Source organism: Magnolia sinica, chromosome 4 (assembly GCF_029962835.1).
Source record: "Magnolia sinica isolate HGM2019 chromosome 4, MsV1, whole genome shotgun sequence".
In the NCBI taxonomy this organism is placed as follows: Eukaryota; Viridiplantae; Streptophyta; class Magnoliopsida; order Magnoliales; family Magnoliaceae; genus Magnolia; species Magnolia sinica.
This window is the reverse complement of record NC_080576.1, coordinates 103,726,294-103,753,363: the sequence shown is the minus strand read 5'-3', so window position 1 is coordinate 103,753,363 and position 27,070 is coordinate 103,726,294. Positions and strand designations below refer to the sequence as shown.

General features: G+C 37.5%; 1 protein-coding gene and 1 long non-coding RNA gene across 3 annotated transcripts; both read left to right on the top strand.

Annotated features, from left to right (window-relative positions):
- Positions 1-12,736: 12,736 nt before the first annotated feature.
- On the top strand, positions 12,737-20,056 carry LOC131243590 (uncharacterized). 2 transcript variants are annotated; one of them, XR_009170137.1, is made up of 4 exons: positions 12,737-12,916; positions 13,086-13,153; positions 14,444-14,533; positions 19,589-20,056. It is a non-coding gene; the product is annotated as an uncharacterized LOC131243590 (long non-coding RNA). The 2 variants fall into 2 exon arrangements; XR_009170136.1 differs by lacking the exon at positions 19,589-20,056 and having other exon boundaries at positions 12,738-12,916; positions 14,444-14,887.
- Positions 20,057-20,552: 496 nt separating this feature from the next.
- Positions 20,553-23,140, top strand: LOC131244248 (mitogen-activated protein kinase 14-like). Its single transcript, XM_058243884.1, has 3 exons — positions 20,553-20,581; positions 20,843-20,987; positions 22,898-23,140. The coding sequence occupies exons 1-3, from the start codon at positions 20,553-20,555 to the stop codon at positions 23,138-23,140; spliced, it is 417 nt and encodes a 138-aa protein (XP_058099867.1).
- Positions 23,141-27,070: the final 3,930 nt, after the last annotated feature.

The following is a 27,070-nucleotide window of genomic DNA, read 5'->3' as shown; positions in this document are numbered from 1 at the left end:
CAATTGGTATCAAAGAGAGGATTCCCCTCAGGCCGATGGCAAACAACGAAGGTATGAGCTAAAATCTTCTGGACAGTGATTCAGGGATTCGTTATCTTGCGAAAAGAATGGATGCTTTCAACCGAGAGAGTCAGTAGACCATGCAAGAGCTGCAGGCAACCCTCGATCGTCTTGCGGATGCGCTACTTCTGTCCCAAGCCCTAGGCGATGCTCCACCGCCTATGATTGTTCCACCGCCCGTGGTTGCTGTACGACACGACCCCAATTTTCATAGAGCACTACCAGTAGTAAACCGTAGGGCTACACTAGATGATTCGAGTTCTAGCAACAAGGACTTTAATGAAGCTTTGCCCGTTGACCAATCCATGGAGGCAATCATATCGATCGTGCTAAAAGAGACTATCGAGGTAAGGCTGAACTTTCTAGTTTTAATGGTTTATTATGCATAGAAGATTTCCTCGATTGTCTAACGGAAGTAGAGAGATATTTTGATTATATAGACGTTATATATCATAAAAAGGTGAAATTGGTAGCGTTTAAATTAAAATCTGGTGCTTTTGCATGGTGGGATCAATTACAAATCTCACGTGCCAACCAGAACAAAGCGCTCATCTCATTATGGCCACAGATGAGGCACCTTCTTTGATCACGATTCCTCCCCAGTGATTATGAGCAGATATTATTCCAGCAATACCAAAATTTTCGATAAGGAAATCGAACTGTCAAATATTACACTAAAGAATTCCAGCGGCTGGCAACACGAAACGATCTATCAGAATCTGAGTCATAGAAGGTGGCATGATTTATAGGAGGGTTATGATCGACAATTCAGGATCGAGTTCAAATGCACCGAGTAAGGACTGTGGATAAAATAGTTCAGTTGGTAGCTATGGCAGAAACACAGCTTGCGAAAGTCTTTAATCGGGCTTATCCTTTAATTCGACCCCCCATAACGGGTCCCGTGCAGGATCCAGTGCTGGCACGAAGAAAAGAACCAGTAGGAGAATGTCTTCAACCTCCCACAACCGCAAACCGTGATACGAGAAGCGGCTCATCTAGGCCTAAACGTGTAACACCCACAATAGCGGGCCCGAGTAGGATTCTAAATCTTTATGTTTGTCGAAGGTCGAACAATTGTTACCACTATGGCCAACCGGGCGACTTATCAAACACCTGTCCTCAACGTCTCGCAGTACACTTGGTCATAAACGAATGGGGTACTAAAGGTGAGGTCGCAGAAAAAGACCATGGCTTTGATGAATATGAGCAAGCTACTGAGGAAGGAGCAGATGACGATGAGTTGACGGTCTAGGATCATGGTGAATCTCTAGTTGTGAGGCGATTGCTATATACCCCACAGAAAGAATTACATCCATGGCGACGCAATATATTCCGTATGCGGTGCACTGTCAATGGAAAGGTCTGTGACGTGATCATAGATAATGGAAGTAGCAAGAACATCGTCTCAAGAGTGATGGTGGACAAGTTGCAACTACCAACGACAAAACATCATTCCCCGTACTTAATTGGCTAGATTAAAAAAATAAACGAGACCAAGGTAACTGAACAATGCACTATCTCGTTTTCAATTGGCAGAAATTATAAGGATTAAATACTTTGTGACGTGGTCGACATGGAAGCATGCCATATATTACTCGGTCCACCTTGGCAGTCGGACCATGATGCGACCAATCGAAGACGAGATAATATATACGTATTCGTCAAGGATAGTTGAAAAATAATCCTTACCCATATGGCACCAGAAAACCACCCTGAAGCCTCTAAAGTGGAGGGGAGTTCCCTCCTGACCATTCGGGATTTCATGGAGGAATCCAAGGAAATCGGCAAGGTATATGCCATAGTGGTGAAGGGTGAGGAATCAAAACCCTCAAATATTTTTCTAAGTTTAAGACTATTGCTAAACGAATTCAAAGAAGTTTGGCCTCAAGATTTACCCGATGGATTGCCCCCATGAGGGACATCCAACATCACATCGACCTCGCCCTTGGGGCTAGCCTGCCAAACTGCTCTCATTATCGGATGAGTCCAAAGGAGTGTGAGATACTTCAGGGGCAAGTGAAGGAATTGATCCGTAAGGGTCTATTGAGAGAGAGCACGAGCTCATGTGCGGTACCAGCATTATTAACACAAAAAAATGGGAGCTATGTATGTGTGTCGATAGCCGGACAATCAATAAAATTATCATTAAATATCGGTTCTCAATACCGCGGTTGGACAACATGCTTGATATGCTAGAAGGGGCTAAGGTGTTCTCTTAACTAGACTTAAGGAGAGAGTACCATTAGATTCGTATATGACCCGATGATGAGTGAAAAATGGTATTCAAGACCAAGAAAGGGTTATATGAGTAGTTTGTCATGCCCTTCGGTCTATTAAACATACCAAGTACTTTTATGCATTTGATGAATCAAGTTCTAAAACTGTTCACTGACCGATTTGTGGTAGTATATTTTAATGACATACTGATATATAGCCACGATGAGACGGAGCACAGGAAACATCTTAAACAGGTATTGCAGGTCCTACAAATTAACAAGTTGTACCTCAACTTGAAGAAGTGTACCTTTTTAATGGATAGCCTGTTGCTCCTATGATTTGTTATAATGTCAACGGGCATCCGTGTGGATGAGGAAAAGGTGCGAGCCATTAGGGAATGGCCGATCTCGACAAACATTCACGAGGTGAGGAGTTTTCATGGGTTGGCGACCTTCTATCGTCGATTCATGTGAAATTTTAGCACAATAATCACGCCTATTACAAATTGCATGAAAAACGGACCATTTCAGTGGACCGATGAAGCTAACAAGAGCTTTCATGAGATCAAGCACTGTTTGTCCACAACACTGGTCTTGGTGCTTCCTAATTTTAACAAGTTGTTTGAGGTTAAGTGTGACATTTCATATGTTGGAATTGAAGTATTATCACAGGAAGGCAGGCCGGTAACCTTCTATAGCGAGAAGCTGAGAGAAGCCCGAAAGAAGTGGTCGATGTATGAGCTTGAGTTATACGCAGTTGTTCAGGCGCTGTGACATTGACGACATTATCTGATTCAAAGAGAGTTTATTTTGTACACTGACCATCAAGCATTAAAGTTTATTAATAGTCAGACTAATATTAATTGTGTACATGCTAAATGGGTTGCTTTTTTTACAGGAATTCATGTTTATTCTCAAGCACAAGTTAAGGCAGCAGAACAAGGTGTCTAATGCACTTAACCGTCATGCATCTCTACTTGTTACAATGAGCAATGAGGTGGTCGGCTTCGACTGTCTCAAGGAGCTATATGCCGAGGTCGAGGACTTTAAAGATTCTTAGATGAAGTGCTAAGAAGGTCACCCTAATGACCTTCACATACCAGACGATTTCATCTTCAAAGGGAATCGATTGTGCATCCCCCAAACTTCTCTGAGGGAACAGATTATTCAGGAGCTACATGGAGGTGGCCTCACTGGACACCTTAGGTGAGACAAGACGTGAGCTCTTGTGGAAGAGCGGTATTACTGGTCACAATTAGTACGTGTTTATCCTATACAAGAAGACTCTCGACGCAACACACGTGGCGAATCTATTCTTTAAGGAGGTCGTATGGCTATATGGGGTCCCCAAGACCAGTACTTATGATCGTAACACAAAGTTCATTAACCACTTTTAACAAACTTTGTGGACTTGATTCGATACACGACTTCAATTAAGTAGCGCCTACCACCCACAGACTGATGGGCAGACCGAGGTTGTAAATCGCACATTGGGAAACTTTCTTCTTTGTATGTAAGGAGAAAAATTAAAGCAGTGGGATTTGGCCTTGTCTCAAGCAGAGTTTGCATTCAACAACATGGTGAACCGCTCGACAGGAAAATCATCGTTCCAAATTATCTACAAACGAGTGCGTCGCCACACACTTAACTTGGTCCCTCTGCCCAAGCTCCTAAGCATGAGCATTGCAGTAAAACATATGACAGACATGATCGTGGGCATACATGTGAGGTGCAGACCAAGCAGTCCAAGCTACATGCATCGAACAAGAAGTACAAGGAACACGCGGACAAACATCAGCGACAAAAAGTGTTCGAGGTGGGCGACCGCGTTATGATCCATCTGCTCAAAGAGAGATTTTCGACCAAGACGTACAACAAGTTGAAGAATAAGAAGATTGGACTGGTACCAATCATCTGAAATATTAATGACATCGCTTATGTTGTTGATCTTCCAGATGACATGGCAATCTCACAGACTTTCAACGACGCGGACCTGAACGAGTATCATGAACCAGAGCAGGACGAGTTCCTTTGAAGTGGAGGGGACTAATGTAGAGCAGGCCACAGACAATTTCATGGCCAAGATGGATTAGAAAAGGCCTGGTCGACGACAGAAGTGATCAGGACCGAGCGTATCTCACAATCCGGAATGAGTTATCAGGCATAAAATATATGATTTTGGGGTAGAACGAGCTACTTTAGCCACCCAACCCCGATATATCAGGTTGCACAAGCCGGATTTGCAAAATACCCCTTGATCAATGGTCATTTCCCTATTTTAATTCCATTTTTACTATAAATAGTAAGTTTTAGTTTGATTATAACTCTTCATCTGTTGGGCTTTAGGAGTTGCGCCCAATGTGAAAAGAGCTTAGAATAATTAGGAGAACAGCTTGTGAAGCCAAATAGGACACTTACTATTTTTGGCTAAAAAACTTTTGCACTAGTAGACATCACAACCGTCTATAAGTAGTAAGTTTACTATTTATAGTGAGTTGCGAATTCTAGGAGTTGTAGTTATATTTTGCTTCTGATTTCTCTCTCATTGCTTGGTATCCCTTTTTAAAGGGTTGTGAACTTGTTTATCTCATTCATCAATCAAATTACGAATTTATTGGAATTTATTTCTACTTTCTTACTTTCTTTCCTCATGGATTCGAGGAGTCCCTGTGAAGAGTCCAGAGGAGCTCTGTAGATTCAGAGTAGTTATCCTTGAGGAAGACAGTGATCAACCTCATCACGTTCATCCCTGCGTCACATACTGCTAAATTTTTTCCAATAACTTCTTCAAGCGGGAGTCTATTCTTCTCCCCTACTCTCTTTACTTGACTCTCCTTCCACTATTTGAGTTTAATAGGGTCTCTTTCCCCTTATTCTTCTTTTTCTTCCCACCCGCCTCCATCTTTTTAACTATCTTCTTCATACTCCTCTCATTCACCACCTCTCTCTTCTTGACCTCTTCCTTTCATACAACAATGACAGTTTTTTCATCATCTGTTATGGGGATGAGTTCGCTGCTAATCCTAAGCTGCAACAATATACATGTAATGTTAGAAACACTGAAATACAATATAAACAAATCAAGTTTGAGGTTATATTTTAACTTACCTATCCGTTTGTAAAAACTTCTGATAGAGCCTTATATTTTCTCACCTTACTCACTGTCCAATTCAAAAATCATGGGATTCTTATCGAACTACATCTGGTGGTCCAACTCTTTGGGTCGCATAGGCCGGGGATGGCCTTATATGCCCAAACCGTTGGATGAGAAAAATAAGGAATATTAAAATGAGGCATATTATAGTGGCATAATAGTTTACAAAAATTCATAGGAAAAAAAATACCTTTAGGGCATATGCGCATCTGCGGAAATTGTAGAAAGGTGCTCCTTAATCACAATATTCGCTACTTCAAAATCTAGTACCCCACACTCCATGAGTGATTATCAAATGTATCATAATTATTTCGTAGATTTATATACTTATCTTTGCATGTGCTCTTTTTAGGCAATCTAATTATTAAATTCTCTACGCATATCAACATCGTCAACAGTACAGAGACTGTGTCATTGGTACTACCTCCTTGGATTGTTCTAAAATACTTTCAGTAAATCCTTCTTTATAATATGAGACTGATCCTTAAAAATTTGATTCCTAATACTCTTGTATGATCCTTGATCATTCTGCTTTGATTCATTTGGTATTCCCCACTTGAGACCCATAATCAAGGCAAAGTTCATCTCACTGGATCAAAAAATGGTGCCACCAAAGTCAATGCAAAGGTCACTGAGGTGCCTCTGCATCAGATAGTGTATTAATGGTCCATTTTCCCTCCATCCTCTTTCATCGAAATCAAGAAAATACTTGAATTAGGTTCTTCTAAACATCTCCCTCCGATAGGGAACTTCTTGAACGCATCCTTGAAAATAAAGTAGAAATTGTAAGCACTTCATGGTGACCTTTATATTGGAGTATTTAAGCAAGGACTAGGTTTTCTTGTTACGAATAAGGATTTTATAGTGCTTGAAAGACAAAATTAGATTTAAGTATAACCACACCAATTCGTACAAAGACACCATCCATAATTTATTAAATGCATAAGGATTGGATTGCTAATATTAAATGTGGATCACCGATAATTAACATGGATCATTGATATTAACTATGGATCGTTGATAGCCATTGTGTATCAGTAATCCATAGTAAATATTGGCGATCCATATATAATATCGGCGATCTATAGTCCTTTTCTGTGACCACCACACTCTCCACCATACATACACCATACACCATTCATACAAACACCACATCCTCCTCCCTTCCACAAACTCTAACCATTCAAAGAAGATATATATATATATATATATATATATATATATATATATATATATATATATATATATATATCTCCCTCCAACATGGGACCACCAGAATCTTCACCACACATACACCATACACCATCCATACAAACACCACATCCTCCTCCCTTCCACAAACTCTAACCATTCAAACAAGAAAAATAAATTTTTTAAAAAAACACAAAAAAAAACCTTTGGGTGTCATAGCTTCTACATTTAAAAATGTGACCGAATAACTTTAAAATAACAAAAAAAAAAAAAAAAACTTTTTCTGCTTAGAACTTCCCCATCATTTTACAGAGATTAGCTAGAGTTAGTCCTCATTGTCGGGAGTGGGTTGACCATCCATATAACTACCAATTGTCAATGGTGATTCGTCTCTTTGTGGTGGTCCCCAGCTCTTCGTGTGGTCATCGGATCTACCCTGTCTTATTAGAGGCAACCTGGTCTTGGACAAAGCCGGCATGGTCCATGTTAGACATCACAAAATCAAGAAAGGAGTTGGGTAATCGCCCCTTCTAGTCCACCTAGCCCCTCTCAGGCCCCTTATCTTCAGTGCTTGCTGATGAGACTGCTATAATTCAGTCTCTTTTTCCCTGCCGCGACTTCTATTCCCTTTCCAGTTTTGTATTTTATTTTGTTATATGATAGTCGGGGCCCGGTTGCACTTTCCTGTCCTTCGTGGCCCCGTCCGAATGGTTGTACATTGTCTCATCTATACAATATACAAAGTTTATTAAAAAAATAATAAAAAAAAGCTCTTCGTGTGGTCCCCTGCTTTGATAAATGAGAAAGAAAGAAAGAAAATGCTAAATGGCTTTACCGTGCAAGGGCCCCACCTTTTGAACCCCACATGATACCCTACGTGGGGCCACCTTTTAAACCCACACGATACCCTATGTAGGACCTACTGGATAGTCTTATAACAAATCCAAGTCGTCCATATGAAAAGGGTTTTAATTTCATGCCATCTGCCTAAGTTTGAGGGAAAAACTCATCACGGATGGACCACACTAGTGGAAATTGTTTAGAATTAACGCACAACACTTGTGCAATTGTGGGTTGTTGAGATATAAATATTGCATATTTATCTCCTCTTATGCATTACTTTTCCATGCAATTCAAGTACTAAATGGAACTAATTATATATGTTTTCTACATGTAGAATGATTTTGAAGCCGAAGTCAAATACAAGCTTAAAGTAGTGATTTAAGGCCTAAAAAATAATACGAGTTGAAGAAATGAAGATTGGAGGATGAAGTTGAAGATAAGAGATGTTAAAGATCCAAAGAAATCAAGTACTGGAGCTTAAATGGTGACTGATTATCAAGTAGATATTCAATGAAAGAAGATCACTATGCCAAAATGGCAAATTTGCGACGGATTTCGTCCGTTGCCAAAAGAACTTGATTTAATGACGGATTTAGTCTGCCGCTTATAGAAAAGGTCAAACGTGCATGACCTTTTTATGAAAATTATGTCAAAGTGGCGGGATTTAGCGGACCAAACACGTTGCTAAAATGGAGTTTGCGACAGATTTGGTCCGTAGCAAATTAAGATTTGGCGACGAACTAAATACTGCCTAAAATCCAAACTAAAAAAACAATTAGCGACGGATTGTTTTTGCTTTTGCGATGGATCATGGTCCATCCTAAATCACTTTGGTCCCATATATATATATATATATATATATATATATTGTAGAATTTGTTGCAAAGTTATACTTTATTGTAGCTAAGAGGTTTAAAAAAAAAAAGAAGAATTTCAATGATTTATTTGTATCTAAGATTATTTTTGTATCAATTGATTGAATGCATTAATTTTTTTATCAATTAAGTGGAAATTATTAATAAATTTTTTTTGGTTTTAAACTTATATCTAAACTTATCTTTAGTATTTTATTAGAAATTTAGATTTTAGAAAATAAAGTTCGAAAAAAATTGAGATTAAAAAAATCAAGATTTTGTTAAATAATTGACATTTTGAAAAAGAAAATTGAGAAATATATATATATATATATATATATATATATATATATATATATATATATATATATTTGATAATTTTAAAAAAAAAATAATAATGTTTGAGAAAAATTGAGAAGTTTTTTTTAAAAAATAAAAATAGTTGAGAAGTTTAAAAAACAACTAACAATGTTTGAGAAAAATTGAGAAGTTTTTTTTTATTAAAAAACTGTGATTTAAAAAAAATTAAGATTTTGAATAAAATGTAAGTTTGAATAAAATTAATATTTTTGTAAAAAAAAATAGATTTCGAAAAAAGAAATGATATTTTGAAAAAGAAGATTGAAAAGATTAAAAAATTTGTGAAAAATTTTACAACTTTGAAAAAAATATATATATTTTGAAAAAGAAATTGAGATTTTGAAAAAACTGACATTTTGAAGGGAAAATTGAAAAGTTAAAAAATTTGTGATTTTGAAAAAAATAAATAATAATTTGAAAAACCACCAAGATTTTGACAAAAATTTTCATTTTGAAAAAGAAAATTGTAAAGTTGAAAACAAAATGGTGCTTTTGAAAAAAAAATAAAAATTGGCGTCTTGAAATTTTTGATAAGTTTGAATAAATTGTTTAGTTCGAAAAAGGATTTTGGGAAAAAAAGAAAAAAAAAAAAAAAGAAGAGATTTTGAAAAAAAAATATTAAAAACTTTAATAACCAAAATAATATTTTCTTAAAATTTTTGAAAAAAAATTTAAGATAAAAAAATGGACAATTTGATAGAAAATTAACATTTTGAAAAAGAAATTTTAGTTAACATTTTTTATAATGATTAAAAAATGAGTTTTAAAAAATACTTGTGTTTAATAGAATTAACAACTTTTGCCCTAAACTTCAATATGATTTTTTTTTTAATGAATTAATTGAATGCATCGATTGTTATTAGTTTTAATTTTTTTTTAATCAATTGAGTGGAATTTATGTTTATTTTTGCATGAAAAATAGTTTATAAATGCATCGCAATATCACATGAAAAATCCCCTAATTTGTAGTTTTTGAAAGAAAAAGATATTTAAAAAATGAAGTAAACTTGAAAAGAAATTGAGATTAAAAATAAATCAAAATTTTGACAAAAAAAAATCATGTTGAAAAAAATCTTAAGTTAAAAAAAAAATGGCATTTTAAAAAAATTGACGAGTTTGAAAATTTTGATTTTGAAAAACTTTGAGATTTTTATTTAGAAATTGAGATTTTATATTTTGAAATAAATTAAGAAGTTTGATAAAAGAAAATGAGAATTTGGAAAAAAAAAAGTGATTTTGAAGAAAAAAATTGACATGTTTGAAAAAATTATGATAAAGTTTGAAATATATATATATATATAAATTGAGATTTGAAAAAAAATCCGGATTAAGTTTGATGAGATTGATCAAATTTTATGATCAAGCCATCTTAAAGTTGATCTGAAAGGTCAAATGTGTTCCGAATGTGCTAATTAGGATAAAGAACAAAATTCAACTCATTGTGACCCGAAGCAAATTACATCCATCCAAAACACTCTTTAAATGGGCATGATCAATTTGTCAAGATCTTGATCAGATCTTGGACAATCTGATTAGATGTTTAGATTAAATTTCACTCAAATCTGATTGTTGGATCACAAGATATGGCCTATCATATTGTTGATCAATTTTGTTCTTTTAATATCTTTCTCATCCGAAACCCAATTGGGGTGAGTGACCATTCAAATCGAAGCCTTTGAAAAGTAGAATAGACTGACTGGATCAGATTTCTAAATTGCAAAAAAAATTATGTCAAAATTGCACTGCGGAAACAGTGTTAATTGAACGCCAACTATTAAAAACTTCTCGAGAGCCATGAAAGTTTTGGATTAAGTTGTTATTTGTTTTTTCCCCTTCATCCAAGTTTGTATGACGTAATCAAGAGGTTGGATGTCAAATAAAAATTATAGTGGAGCCTAGGATATTTTTTTAAAAAAAAATTGAAATGTTGAAATATATATATATACACTTTTTGTAAATACACTTTGAAAAAAAAATGAGTAGAAAATAAAAATGTGACTTAAAAAAATTGGCATCTTGAAAAATTGAGAAGTTTGAATAAATTGATAAGTTTGAAAAAATTGAGATTTTTAAAAAGAAAATGAGATTTTGTATTTTGGAATTTTGAAAAGTTTATTAAGAAAAATGATACTAAAAAAAAAAAAGAGTCTCAAAAAAATATTGAGAAGTTTGAAAAAAGAAAGACATTTTGATAAAGAAAATGCAAAAGTTCGAAAAATATAGAAATTTTGAAGAAAAAAATTTTGAGATTTTGATTTTTTTAAAAAACATTTTGAAAAGGAAAATTGAGAAGTTTAAAAATAATTGTAATTTTGAAAAAAAAATTGACAATGTTTGAGAAAAATTAAGATTTTAATTTTTTTAATTATTTAATTATTTATATATTTTTATATTTTTTGGAGATTTAGAAAAACACGAAGATTTTGAGAAAATTTTGTCATTTTAAAAAAGAAAGTTAAGAAGTTGAAAAAAAATAATAATTGTGATTTAGGAAAAAAAAATTAGCTTCTTGAAAATTTTGAGAAGTTTCAATAAATTGATAAATTCACTTGTATAAAAAATGAACCTCCAATTATTTATGCATACACACAGGTCCACGGGTACTTTAAAAAAATGATGCCCTAGTATAATGAAGTGTAATTGCAAGAATAACTTATAATGATGAGATTGATCAATTTTTATGATCAAGCCATCCTAAAATTGATCTGAACGGTCAGGTATGTCCGGAATGTGCTAATTAGGACAGAACAAAATTAAACTCATTTAGATCTAAAATGCATCAGACTTGTCCAAAACACTTTATATGAGCACGCTCATTTTGTCTAGATCTCCATAGATTTTGGAAAGTCCGATTAGTCCAAATTGAAGAGTAAATGACTTCATATGTTTATATTAAATTTTATTCAAATATGATTGTTGAATCGCAAGATATGGCCCATCATATTGTTGAGCAATTTTGTCTGTCCAATATCTTTCTCATCCGGAACTCGATTGGGATGAGTGACCAGTCAAATTAAAGATCCTGACAAGTATAACAGATTGAATAGATCAGATTTGCAAATTGGGACAAATTTTTAGATTAAAATTGCACAGAAACTTGCTGACCTAATAAAAAAACAAGTAAGGATTGGACGTCTACCATTGAAAATTTCTTGTGGGCTGTAAAAGTTTTTGACCAGGCTGATATTTGTGTTTTCCTTCTTCCAAGATTTTGTTAACTTATGAACAGATTATATCTCAAATAAACATCATGGTGGGCCCTGGGAAGGTTTCAACGATGGGTGTCACTGTCCCCCGCTATTTTCTGCGGTGGGGTCCACTTGAACTTTGGATCTACCTCGTTCTTTGGATCATCAACAGTGCGTCTCATCATATCAACGGTTTGGATCACCAAACCATGGCCTTGCATTTATGAATATTTTACCTTCCGATCATAGGACATTATGCTCTTTTTCGTTTTTAACCGTCTATTGCAGGCCACGAATATAAATTTCAAGATCAATCTATCGATGAAATTCTTTATATATAGCCAATGCACATGTAGAATCAAGTAATCAACTGCCTAGATTTTGGAACCATGGGCTCTACCGTCACAATGAAAGACATGCTTACACCATGTAAAAGCTCACGTTGTGCGCCTTATGGTGTTAGTTTTGGTTTTAAATGTGCTAGGTTTGGGTCCAATGTAAAATGGTGGTGATTTACACGGTCACTAGTGGAAATGATATATAGTTATCCAGACCATCCAAATAGTGGGTCCTCTTGTAGATGGTTAATATTTACCTTGTACCCATATTATACGATCTTAACCATTTGGTAAATGGGCCGTTACATGTATGGCTGAAAACTTAGTTTATTATATAATTTGGCGTTAACACATTGTTCGGATGTGAATCAAAAACTGATGTTGAAAGGGGCATTTCTGAAACCCTCTTTCAATGTCTTTTCCTCTCTCGCTTTCCCTCCAGCTCTCGCGCTCGCTCTCTCCCTCACTCGTTGTGACTCTTGTTCTCTCTCCACCTTTCTGAGCAATGCCGGCCTAACCCATTTCCAATCAAAACATTTCAGCACCGTTCAAACCCCATTGTCGCCGGCAGGAACTCGCTGCACCCGTTGCCGCTGCACTCATTTCCATTGTCGATCTGGTAGTGGATCCGGGATGGATTTGCTGATTTCAGGAGAATCAGGGGATATGGTTTTTGCATAACCCCTCCATCTCGAGCGTCAGGTTCTTGCAGGTAAATCCGCCCATATTCTCTTCTAATTCAGTTCAAAATTGGGGATACGGTTTGTACATTAGCTATTTGTTGAATTTCCTGAGAGAAGGCGGTATTTGTCTTCGGACTATGCTTTTGTTTTGAAATTTTGCATTAATCTGTTCTCAAAGAATTGAGATTTGGATTTCAGGTTGATCATGATTCATGGCTATCCATCCATTGGTAACCATCGTGCATCAAGAAGTCTATTGCATCAAGGTTGCTTTTTATGATTCAGTTATATTATTCTTAGTTTGTATGGTCACCTGACTAGTGATATCATGTGCTCTTATTTTAGATAAATATGCTCTCTGCCATGAAGTATGTATGGCAGATCTAATTGTTTGATCTGTGAAGTGAAAGATGAGTGCTATAAGATGGAACATGATGATGGTAGGCTTATTACTGTATTTTCTGCTCTGAACTATTGTGACTAGGTAATCAACATTGTGTTTCAGCCCTATACATGTTTAATGTGGCATGATGGGTTTCTTTATTATTGCTTGCAGCATCATGGGCAATATCTGTCTACTATGCCTATCAAAGAACCTGGTAGCCTTTCAATCCTATCCTGGGCACGAGATGTATGAAATGTTCAATCATGGGGGAATTACATTCATTGCAGAGCAAGTGAGTTGTTCAGGTCATTCATTTTCCTTGAACTTTGTATGGGACTTGGCCTGATAAACCACTCCATGCCCCACGCATGCTAACTTGGCACATGTATGGGACATTGAAGCTGCACGGTCAGGTGGGCCGCAGCAAGCAGCCTTGATGAGTGGATAGCCTGATTTTTGTGCAAGGTTGGCTTCTCATTGGGAGCCATGGTTTTGCCACTGTTTCCAAGATTGACAATAATATAGCAGTGAATGTAATGATTGTTAACGTAGGTGTAAATGGTAACCTCCAAAAGGGTAGGGAAAGGAGAAAATAAGACTAATTTTCAGCTTGAAAATGGTTTTGTACAAATGGAAAAAATAAATAAAAAATCTACTGATCTTACTGGTAAATCAAAATTCACAGAAAAACCAGCTTCCATCTATACAATCAAACCCAAAAGGTAGAATGGTTACATCCTCTCCTCTCATCTAAAACTTGTGAAGCCTAGTTATGTGGGTTTATGATGTGTTATCTCTTGGGTTTATATTATATGGGCATATCCAATGATCTCTCAAGTGATCCCAACCAACATTCACATAGGTGGTTACTACTTGGTTTAAGTAAAAAAATATTTTGTATGTGATCACTTTTATTAACTCCATCTGAGTTAGGCTGTTGGGTAATGAGTAGAATGACTTGTCTACAAGTTAATGAATGAGAAGGTTGCAGGCAACAATTCTCTTCTTGGAAACCTTAGAGTAGCACATGGATTCTTTTCCTTATCAACATGACATGAATATTGATGTTGCCATTAGCATATAACTGTAGCCTCAAATCTGTTATTAAAGTTAACTTCATAATCTCACTTTCCACTATCATTCATCGTGCCTTGTTAATTGTTACTTGCAGTGTGTGGCTTTGGAATATGGTCTGATACTAGTGGACACAAAGTAAGAATTTGGAGAGGGACCTGATAGTAGTCTCCTTTTGCTTGATGAGGTAGGGTGTCATTCATTTCAATGCAGCACTTGAGAATGTGAAGCTCTACTAGCTAGTTTGCACAGTACCCCAAATCCATCATTGAGATAGGGATGAAATATATTTCAAACTTGAGTAAGCTACATAGTGTGAGTGAACACAGAACTTGCACATGATGAGGGAACAAAATCTGAATGAGCTGAATTTGATATATAAAGTTAACAGATACTTCAGAATGTTGATGAACAAACTTTCTGTAGTCTCAATGGGTGCCACATTCTTAAGGTTGATGCTTCTGCACATTCCCGAATGAAGTATGCTTTTGCTTTGTCTGTAGCAATTGTTATCGGTATTTCTCACGCAACTTCTGTTTTACCTCAGCCACATTCTGTATGCTTCCAATTATTTTTATTACTTCAATATTTTTTATTAGTTTGGAGTCCTGCATATGGTGTGACAAGCTCTCATTTAATGTAGAGAGAGAAAGTTGATCTTGAGGCTACCTTGGAATGGTCTATGAAGCACAAACCAAACGGTGGAAATGATTTAGATGCTTCACATAAGCATTCAAGTTATTTAAATGAGGTTCACACACACACACACACACACACACACACTTTATGGTGGATTATCTACTATGTACAAACATTTAGTTTAATTGTTATTACATATATTGGCTGTAATCTGTTTATGTCACTCCCCAAACTCGGAAATTGGGCTCACAACATTCTTAATCACCGAATTCGGCGCCAACAGCCTCCATAGTACCCCATTCTCAGCTCCTGACACCCATATACCAGGTTCCGATCCCGGGATCCTATAAGGAGGATTCCAATGTACATTTATCTCGTAAGAAGCATAACTCACAACAACGACAACAAAAAACATCACCACATATCCACTATAATAAAAAGCTTTAAGTACAATGCATAAGGAAAATACAATATCGATAATCAAAAGCTCCAGAAGATAGTCGCACGTTCCAAGCTCAGTATTGTTGTGGCGTCCTAGCGTCACTTGTACGCAACGATCGTGCATAAGCTTATAAAAAGCTTAGATGGTGTTGTAAGTGTGTGCGAAATGTATATGTCAAGTATGTAATATCAGAGTAATGCGGAATCATACTGGTAAGTCTATGAATGCTATCAGTCGTACCAAGGCTATGCGATGCAAGGCATGAATGCTATCGACCATATCAAGGCTATGCGATGTAAGACATGAATGGTATCAACCATATTGAGGCTATGCGATGCAAGACATGAATGCTATCGGCCATATCAAGGCTATGCGATACAAGGCCTATATGGCCAAATGACATATGTAAGGTGCAATGCAATCATACTAGTCCCCAGCTGTATCCACATATCAGTACAGCTCATCTCTGGAATATCACCGGAGTCTAATACACTCCATGCCAGCTTGCCGCCCCATCTAAGTGTACAATTGGGTGAGTGAAGAGACTTCACTATCTGCTTGTCAACGGCTCGTCAATAGAGGACCCATTCCTCAAGCTGGTCAAACTCAGCTTAACATTGCCCCTCTCACTCTAGCGGGTAAGGCCACACCCCCTTCCAATCAACCACGACACAGTGAGAGACACGACCTACTGGTATACAGCCTTCGTGCGCTCATGTATCCACTCGGTCTTGACGTTGGAGCATCCTCCTAGTACCATAACGGTTTAGGGACTTTCACCCATACACATTCATAGTGTCCATATGCTAGAACCAAAATATTTTCAATATCCAATACTGTCATCCACGATATGCCTGTGGAGGCTACGACCCTAATGTCGCTAGGGCGCATAATGATCACATCACACAATGCGAGATGCATGAATCATGCTATGCAGTCATGCACCAATCATGTGTGTATTGCGCGCTCATGTGGGGCAACTCCGCCTATCAGAGTCCCATAAATAATCTGCCCAATGGCATATGCTATGATCAGTCACTCCTCGTATCAAACATACATATGATGCATATGGGCATGTATTATGAAGTTATACTAAGCATGTTATATGATGATGATGTACTCTCCTCATAACAAGGATGGGCCTAGACGGCTTACTCATATCAAGTATGGGCTTAAGAGTAAGGAGTGGGCCGTCATGTAGCAATTTGGGTTTCCCAAGGGCCCAATAAGCACAAGGTGGGCTCTATAACTTGGAAAAGTCCACAAGGCATGGCGGAAGCATAATCAATAGTGGGGGCCCAACGGTTTGGGTTAGCCCACTAAGACTAAATAGGTAACACTATGGGGGCCCAAATCAATGAGAATGGGCCTAACAATGGGCCCTAGGGAGGGTTACAAGGTAGACATTTAACCATCATTGCTCCCAAGGCCTGGCCCATTAGAACCTACCCTATAATGGGGGTCCATGGTCCTCATGCTAACTAGGAGATAGATGGGCATCATAAACATTATCACATACATCAAGGTAGAATCACATATCACAATTAGGTCTCATCACATAGGCCTCACATGCATCACAATGGGCCTCACACAAGGGCCTCACATGCATCACACTGGGCCTCATCACATGGGCCTAACATACATTATATTGGGCCTCACACAAGGGCCTCATATACATCACATTGGGCTTCACACATGGGCCTCATATACATCATAATGGGCCTGATGGGGCAGCCCATATGGTCAAGAAATAAATGGACAGCATGAATATAGAACATATACAACATGGTGGGCCTGCAAGATGGGCCCCACCAAATGGATAGTGTGTACACAACACACACATCACGGCAGGCCTCATATATTCACAATGGGCCTCATCAATCAGCAAGTGGGCCTGATAAAACACATACCTCTAGTGGGCCTGAAAACTGATGGACGGCAAGGATAAAACATATATATCATGGTGGGCCTCAGCCTAGTTGCTACTGGACATTGGTCCAGCAGCAGGTGAACTTGCTGTCTGCTGGGCCTGGCTGTTGAGGCCCAGGCCCTAAGATGATTTGGAAACTAAGTGGACGGTGGGGAGGCATTCCACATCAAGGTGGGGTCCACGTCCAGCGAACTGGACGGTGCAGATGACACCCAAACATCAACTGGGGTCCACGTCCAGCTGGACTGGATGGCCGGATAAAACACGTACATCATGGTGGTCCCATGGATGGACAGTGTTGTTAAAACACATGTATCACGGTGCAGCTAGCACCGTCCTAATGTCTGGATGGTGTGGATAGGATAAGACCCATACATCATGTGGGCTCCACTATTCGGATGGACAGTGTGGATACAACACCCACATCAAGCAGGTCCCCCTGTCCACGTGTGGACAGTGTGGACAGACACATACATCACATGGGGCCCCACTGTCCCAAAGATTTGGACAGCAGGGATAAAACACATACCACATGATCAGACCCACAGAGCTTGCTGACGTCAATACAACAGCTCTATAACGGTGGTCCCCACCGTCCAGATGGACGGTGGGATAAAATACATATATCACGGTGGTCCCCACAGATGGACGGCGTGGATGCATCATGCATCAAGGTGGGGTCGACGTCAGCGTGGCCCACCTGCTTGGATCAAACTGATATTTGTGTTTTCCTTCGTCACATCCGGTGTGATCGCTGGACGTCCGACAACTTGGATAGCAAGGGTGCCCTTGCTGTTGGATGGTCCGGATCCATCACACATGCACATCAAGTGGGCCAGCAAATCATGAGAGAGAGAGAGAGAGAGAGAGAGAGAGAGAGAGAGAGAGAGAGAGAGAATCAAGCGGTGAAGGGAGCTCCGCCACTATGAGCTCTCTTTGCAAGATACAGTGCATACATCAATTGGGTCCCACCACATGTGGGCCCTCAAATCACCAAAATCAATGGTAGAAACCCCTTTTCTACCAACAATGAAAATTCACCCACCGATTACACTTCTTTTTGGTTCCTTGGGATGCTAAGCTCCTTGGCTTCTCCTTTGATAGAAGATGATGAAGATTGAAGGGTTAGGATGAGAGATTTGGGGTAAGGAGTGGGCCACACACTTGGCTCTCCTTGGAATGCTTGGACAGTTCTCTCTTTGGTTGCTCGGAAATGGTAGAGAGAATGAGAGGGAAAGGGGATATGATAGGATGAAAAGGGATGGTTGTTTAAGAGAGAGTTGACTTTGGAGATGGCTTGTGTAAGAGAGGGATGAGTGTGATGGGTGGAGTGATGGGTTGTACTTGACTTGCACTTAATTGATTGATGTGATAGGTGGGTAGAGATTCTCTCGGGATACGCAACGCGCGGCGTTTCCTCGAAATATACGCGGGCCCACTACTTTAAGCCCAGGTATCGTATTGGTGCGCAAGACGCGGCGTTGGAACCGCGGCGACGACGCAGTCGCTATGGTACAAGTTTCGAGTCGAGTCGACTTAGATCTGCGGGATGCGACTTAGGGTCGCGCGCAAATGCTGTCTACAAGTCGCGGGTTGCCAGAATTCGATGGAGAGGATCACGGGAGTCTAAGGAACGGTACGGATTAGGATACGGGCCTTACAGTTTATGTAATTTGTCATGATGGTTCTGTAATCTGTTTATGTAATCTGTCATGATGTTTAAAGAGCAAAACAATTGGTCAAAATAAGCATAAGGTGTGCCACACCATGAAAAATAGTGCATTGGTAGACATCTATTGGACAGTAAAAATTGAAAAACATCAGATGGTCCTGTTTCAACAAACCACTAGATGTCCGTCAAGTAGCAATTTTTGGGCTAGAGCAACTGTGCAATTGGACCCACCTCATGATAGCTTGTTCTTGCACCCGATGTCAACATTACGGAGTTCATAAGCTTGGGGTGTTTCATCTATTTTCCTATTATTTCTGTTTTGTGGCATGCCTTTCACGACATGAAAAGTGGTGTTCTGACTGTCTAGTTTTTCTTTCTTTCCAAATTTGTTTCACAATAATGTTTTCATTATCTTTCAACTGAAAAAAGAAAAGAAAAAAGAAAGTAAGGAAGTGGATGTAGAACAAATGAAAGCAGAAATTTGAAGTTTCAGTACTTGAATTGAATGTTCTGAATCTTTTGTCTTAACTAGTGTATGGTGTTGGTGTCTTTTGAGTAGGTGTGTAATATGGAGGAGTCTTTGGAAATATGTATCATCAGTGATTTGACCATGGTTTTAGGTTCCATCTCTCAGGTATAAAGCCTCTTTCATCTCTTATATGTTCTTTGCATGGTTTATTTATTGGAGGGTGACTTTGAGTAACGATGTAGCGTGAATCCCGGCACCTATTCATAATGGGATTTTAGAATTTTACTTTTTGGATGCCAGTTCGGACTCCGCCCTGTGTATTTCATTCTGATGAGATTCATTCTCCTTTGGCAGTCGAAAGCAGTTAGTGGTCGTCGATTTCACCGACCCGTGATGTTTATATGACATCCAACTAATTAAGTTAGAAATATTCAGTTTTATCTTTGACGATTTATTTCCTTTCAGGTATACGTAGTCTGGCTTTATAAATGTCTTAGATGAATGGATAAACAGTAAAATCTTGTTGATGTATGTATTTGATTGAGTGATTTATTTGCCTCTTCTGCTTATCATCTAACTGAAAGTGCATTTGAATGCGGATATGATTCTTATCCTCAGATGTAGATCCACTTATTGTTGTACCTTTCTCTGAAAGTGATTTATTTTCCAGCCCACCAGGCATAGGGAGTGGATGACTATCAGGGCAATGGTGCATCCAAACACAACCAAAATGATATTTAGTCCAGTTTCATATTTAAAACTTTTCTTAAGTCAAGAACATACTTTTTAAATTTGGTCAGGACATGTGGATTGTGTTTGAGGTTATTTTGGATATTATTTGACTAAAACTTTATCTTTAATTACTTGGTAGTTTTGCCTGACTAATCTACACAGATTTCTGCAAACCATTCATCTAGTGTGCCCCATCAAGATGAATAGACACAACTCAATCATTTCCACAACTTAGGTGGGCCAAAAGAAAAGGTGAACATGCAGGTTTTAGCGTGATTGTCAATTCTTCCCTGCAGTTTGTCCCATTGACTCTGGTACCGGGATGACTCTTGGTACATATGGTGAAAACGAGTAATCAAAACAACGCACCAGATTCCACACACACACATCATGGGTGGGTCGTAAATATCTCGAACGGACAGTTTAATTACATACATGAAAAGCATATGTGGTCACTTCTCTGATAATAATAGCACATTAACCATGTATAACTAAACCATAGCCTTATATATGCATAAGAGCCGTGGATTTTATGTCACAGTCTGAGAAGGTAATCGGCATAGCTCTTCCATTACCAATAACATAGCATTGGTCTCTTTTTTTGTACGAAAGGTATGTGGCTGATGCTTACGCAATATTTTGTGCTGGAAAGTGGGATCGGGTACAACCAGTGGACCATATGCTAGTGAAATACTGGGATTTCCTTGCTGCTGCTGGTGGTTATGAGGAAGCATTTGCTGAGAATGGGAAAGAGGAGGTGATGGTTTAAAAGAGGACCTTGGAACAAAAGGAGTACTATATATATATATATATATATATATATATATATATATATATATATATATATATATATATATATAAGCATTTACATTGTTATTGGTAGATCTACTAGGATACATATTTCTACTGTCTGTATTGGTCCACTTCCAAAGCACAAGGGTGGTCCAGCTGGGGACCACTTGATTTGTAATTTGGACCTTGCATGGGTCAGATTTTTCTGCATCATCAACTCGGCAAAAGGCTAGTTGAATTGGTTTTTGTCAAGTCAGCATTTTAGCACCTATTTTCAGAAGTGGGAGATGAGAACAGGGTTTGCAAAGGAGCATCCAAACGCACCAGAACAACCACTGTTTGGATCAAAACAACACTAGGCTGCAAACATCCATTACGAGGGTGCATCTTGGATGTGCTATGCCCCAAAATTTTCCTTTTCGTAGAATTTATGCGAACTCTAATTGAGAGCTGCGAATAACCAAGTGGAGAGGATTAAAAATAAAACATGGCCAATGGGATATGCAATGGAAGAGCGCCATTGATTGGATAAATTGTATTGTTTGATGGAGAGGATTTTAGGTCTACCCATCCACTGTCGGTCCCAACATTTCAATACATATGCCACTGAAAGGTGGGCCAGACCTGTACGGAATATTGACATGAAACAAACTGCTGTAAAGTAGGGGTGAACATTGGACAGGTCTTAAAACTTATGCTGATACTATATTTTTGCTATGCACTTGTCTTTTTTTCTTTTTCTGAAAATAGTCGCTATATTTAGCTATGCACTTGCCTTTTTTTCTTTTTTCTTTTAGGAAGTTAATTGCATATGTAGAGATTATATTCAAAACTTATGTAAAAATACCCTCATGCATCACTGGAGAACTTTCAACCTGCAAAGCATCAGATCTTTAGGAGATGATATTTCTAAACAATCAAGGTTTGCTAACACATTCAGTGACGTTCTATAATAACGGAAATGATTTATTGGAATAGTAGAAATGCACTGATGACTATTGATGACACAGGTAGTGATTTCTTGCACTCTGATGCATAAAGTATGGATGCAAATATCAGTTAATACCACCCATCTGATTATTGTACTTTTGTACCATGTGGAAATATTCAAATCTAGCATGGAAAGATGAACACAAACATTAGGATGTGCATTTTCCATGGCACATGGATTTGCTAAAAGCATGCTATGTTGATTCATGAAAAGCATGTTATATGTTCTCTCTGCATGCTCTAAAGCAGGGATAGTGCACAAATAGTAAAGAGAAGTGCTCTAGTGCTCTCAGAGCACTATATTATAGTTCTCCTAGTTCCATTGGTTGACTTGGACAGTCCTATTGATTGACCTGAACTGTTCATCAACTCCAGAACACATTTCATGGACTACGCTGCTAAAATTGCACTGATCAAATGAATTATAGTCATCCATTTTTCAAACCATGGATAGGATAGTTATGATTTCCTAATAAAAGTGATTCTTTAGGATCATAAGCAATGAATGATGGGCCCTGACAAATAGATGGATCCAATTGTTTATTGGACGTGTGTAAATAATCTTAACTATACATACTAAAGGCCATCGATCGAGTGGTTAATAATTGTGGGATCAGTGTGATGTTTGCATGGTAGCCCATGAAATGTGTTGGACCTAATGAATAGTCTAGATTAATGGATTAGACTAGGTGTCCCAATGCAATTAGGAACACTACAACTTATAGTTTGTATGACATGGGATATTTCTTTTATGAAGCTCCATTTAATTATATGTTTGGTCCATAAAGGTTCATGCCAAACTGCGGTTATTTTAGTTGCAGAGGATAAATTTATGTGGGCCGTTAGGCTTTAAGATTCTAAATTTATTTTTTTCGTGTTTTGCAGTACACTCCAATCGATATTTGGAGCATAGGATGCATATTTGCAGAAATGCTTACAGGGAAACCATTGTTCCCTGGAAAGAATGCGGTGCATCAATTGGATCTCACGACTGATTTGCTTGGAACTCCACCGGAATCCATTGCCAGGGTCAGTCTTCCCTTTCTTCTGATTGTAAATTGCAGTGGCAAAAATCAACTACAAAATTTGTTGGGAATTTTGGGCAGTAGTTCTAGCAATCCCAGTTAATAACATGTTAGAGAGCTTTGGGCAGTTGGTTGAACCGGATTGCAAGTCTGCTATATTGCAATGAAATATGTAGAAATTTGACCATGGTGGAGGTGGGACATAGCGACGACCAAACTCTTTGCAATTCCTTGTTTCATGTCCAACTTGAAACTATGGGAATTGCTGTTTGGGTTAGCCCCACTTGGCCATTTCCTCTTTACTGAATTGAGTTTAGCAATTTTGTGAATAGGATTCTTATTAAACAATCGTGTGAATTATTTCTTGAATGACTATTTGTCGTAAAAAAAATCTGACGATTTATTTTTTTATAAAGATTCACGGATATTTTAGCGACGGACCAAAACCGTCGCTAATTTCTGATCAGTTGAAAATCAGTGACAGATTGTATCCGTCGCCAATATTTTTAATGACGAATAATTCAATCGAGTTTTTCAAATTTTACTGATACAATATGACCCGGTAAAACGGATGGACGGATTGGATTCAAGTTTATATTGTTGTGGGTCCCACACACACAGATATATATATATATATATATATATATATATATATATAAAGGAAACTATATGTTCCAAGCTGTCAGGCTGTAAATGGTTGAATTTGAGGTGGGTATTGCCAAAATCAAATCTGCTCATTTAGTAAACAGGTATGGCTCCAAACTTTATATCTAGACCTTTTTATTAAATGGTTGAGTCTGGGTTGAGCCTGAGTCAACCCTTCAAATTTATTTATAAATGAGCCTAAGTTTGGGTTTGGGTCTAGTAGAAGAAGATCCACCCAGACTCATTTATATACGGGTTGGGTCTAATGGGTCTAATTAAGGGATATTTAGACTCTAAACCAAACTTATAAACAAGTACCACAAGTTTGGGTCACCTTGATTTTTTATTAAAATTAATAAATACCAGTTAATATAAAAATTAAATTTAACAACTCTCGTAATAATAAAAATGTAAATAATAGTGCAAGTAAAAAACTGAAACAATAGAGATGATTATTTTTACTTAGTCGATTGCTCCATTCTGACCATGATGTATATAGTCTTCATAAACTCTCCTATATGTGTGGGTTACATCTTAATTTTTTATGCAAACTGTATATGGAATAAATTTATTATTTTTCCATATTACTTGTCAAGTTATATAAGCATTTTTTACGTTAATTAAAATCAGGTTTGAATGAGTCTAATCTAATGTTTGGGACCTGGCTAATTGTGCCCAACCTCTAAGGTGGCCATAGATTTAGTTTCCTAGGTTTTGTGAATGATCATATCGTTGATCCAGATCGTTGATCTGAGGCGATCTACCCTGCCATAATAGGAAATCTTCTTCTTAAGAGTTTGTTGTGGTTTGGCTCTTATAAGTAGGGCTTTCAAGGCTCAGGGCCTAGCGTGGAGCATACACACTGTGAGACATTACAGATGATCGATGATGTATCCCGACCCACAAGGACTTGATTCTTGACTCATACATTAGGAAGATCAAGTCTTTATATAAATTGAGTTTGCCCTCATATTAAATTAGGTTCTCATGGTAGCACTCAAGTGTCGAAAGCAAGGGGTGTCACAATGCGATATACCTTAGATTTAGTGTTGCTCTCATGTTATGGTTATTAGGTATGTTGAAGAGTGATTCCTTTAGTAGTCATTAGGCATGTAAGATTGGACAAGATGATCATTAACTTGGGAGAGTCGTGGTTCATGAAAGTGGGACACACTTGTGGACATTAGTTCATGAGATGTATGATTATCTTTGTGAGGGGACTAACTTGGATCAAGATAGACAATCTTCACCATTGAGAGCCAACTTGGTGTCAATTTATACCTTACGTACCCTTACCCTGTACAAGAGTGTGAGTGTGTCATGAACAAATGATTCATGTTCAGAGCTTTAGTCAATCACATTAGTTGTGTAATATCTCGAGAATTTCTACACAAAGTAGATACACGAGTGCTTTTTCACATGTATCTTAGCATTTGGATTTTTCTTTTAATAAAGATGTAATAAAGAATGCATACCTACACATGCTTATACACTCTTATACACCATAATAATTTTAGGCCTCTGTATATCTTAGTATACTCATCCGTTCAACAAACTGACCATTGAAACAACTCAATATTGCTAGGTTAAGCAATCCAATCACTCACTTTGATTTTGGACCACCCTGATCACGATAAACTAATTACAAGGTTTTCATATTTGCTCATATATACATCTGTTCATAGATCTAACATGTCCATGTTCTTCGTTTCCTAGGTATACACCTAACTTACCATTGAAATCGTGAACTAAATACTCGACACACGTGTACAAGTTACCTGAAAATGACAGTGTACAGGCCGACCATGGATCGGTTCAAACAACTATTTTGTGCTCATCTGTGTCCATCACATTTGGATCCATCAAATGGGTCATCTAGATATCAAAATAAATTGATCAATACAAAGCACATAATATACACTTCAAAATTACCGGTTAGTTTTTATATAAGACTTGTATACACACTATTTTAAATCATGAATTGGCATATGCTATTAAAATATATTTTTATTTACCGTTAAGAGATCTGTAATGAGATTGGGCTCCGGATAGAGCTCAGCGAACAATGGGTCATCGTCAAATCTCGCTTCAAATGAACGATTCCAAGGGTGTATATAATGGTCGAGACTTTTTAAAAAGAAAAGTTAGATGAGAGGCACCAAACTCTCACCCCTCTGTCCAGAGTAAGAATATTACATGTATAATAATAATAATAATAGAACAAAACAAACCCATAAATAGCAACGTGGGCGGTTGAGAAACATGGATGGCAACTAAACATCAAGGACCCTGAAAGGTTTCAACGGTGGGTATCACTCTACCCACTAGTGTGTGGCCCACTTAAGATTTGGATATGCCTAGTCAAGGGCCATGACCCAATATAACCCGGGTAAAACGGATGGTTGGAGTGGATTCAAGTTTACATTGTTGTACGTCCCACATTTATGTATTAAAAAAGGAAACTATATGTTCCAAGCTGTCAGGCCGTAAATGGTTGGATTTGGGGTAGGATTAGCCAAAACCCAATCAACTCATTTAGTAAATGGGCATGACTCCAAAATTATATATAGACTTTTTATTAAATGGGCGAGTCTAGGTCGATCCTGAGTCAACCCTATCAATTTTATTTATAAATGAGCCTAAGTTTGGGTTTGAGTCTAGTAGCAGAAGGTCCACCCATTTGTAGATTTGGATATGCCTCATCAAGGGCCTTGATCCAACATGACCTGGTAAAACAGATGGTCGGAGTGGATTCAAGTTTACATTATTGTGGGTCCCACATTTATATATATAAAAGGAAACCATATGTTCCAAGCTGTCAGGCTGTAAATGGTTGGATTTGAGGTGGGTTTAGCCAAAACCAAATCTGCTCATTTAGTAAATGGGTATGGTTCCAAATTTTATATCTAGACCTTTTTATTAAATGGGTGAGGCTAGGTTGAGGCTAAGTCAACCCTATCAAATTTATTTATAAATGAACCTAAGTTTGGGTTTGGGTTTGGTAGAAGAAGATCCACCGAGACTCCTTTATAGATGTCTTGGGTTTGATGGGTCTAATTAAGGGATGTTGGGACTCTAAACCAAACTCACTAATAAACAAGTATCACAAGTTTGGGTCACCTTGATTTTGTATTAAAATTAATAAATACTAATTAATATAAAAATTAAATTTAACAACTCTCGTAATAATAAAAATGTAAATAATAGCGTAAGTAAAAAATTGAAATAATAGAGGTGATTATTTTTACTTCGTTGATTGCTCCATTTTAACCATGGTGTATGGTCTTCATAGACTCTCCTATATGTGTGGGTTACATCTTAATTTTTTATGCAAGCCGTATATGGAATAAATTTATTAATTTTCCATATTACTTTTCAAGTTATATAA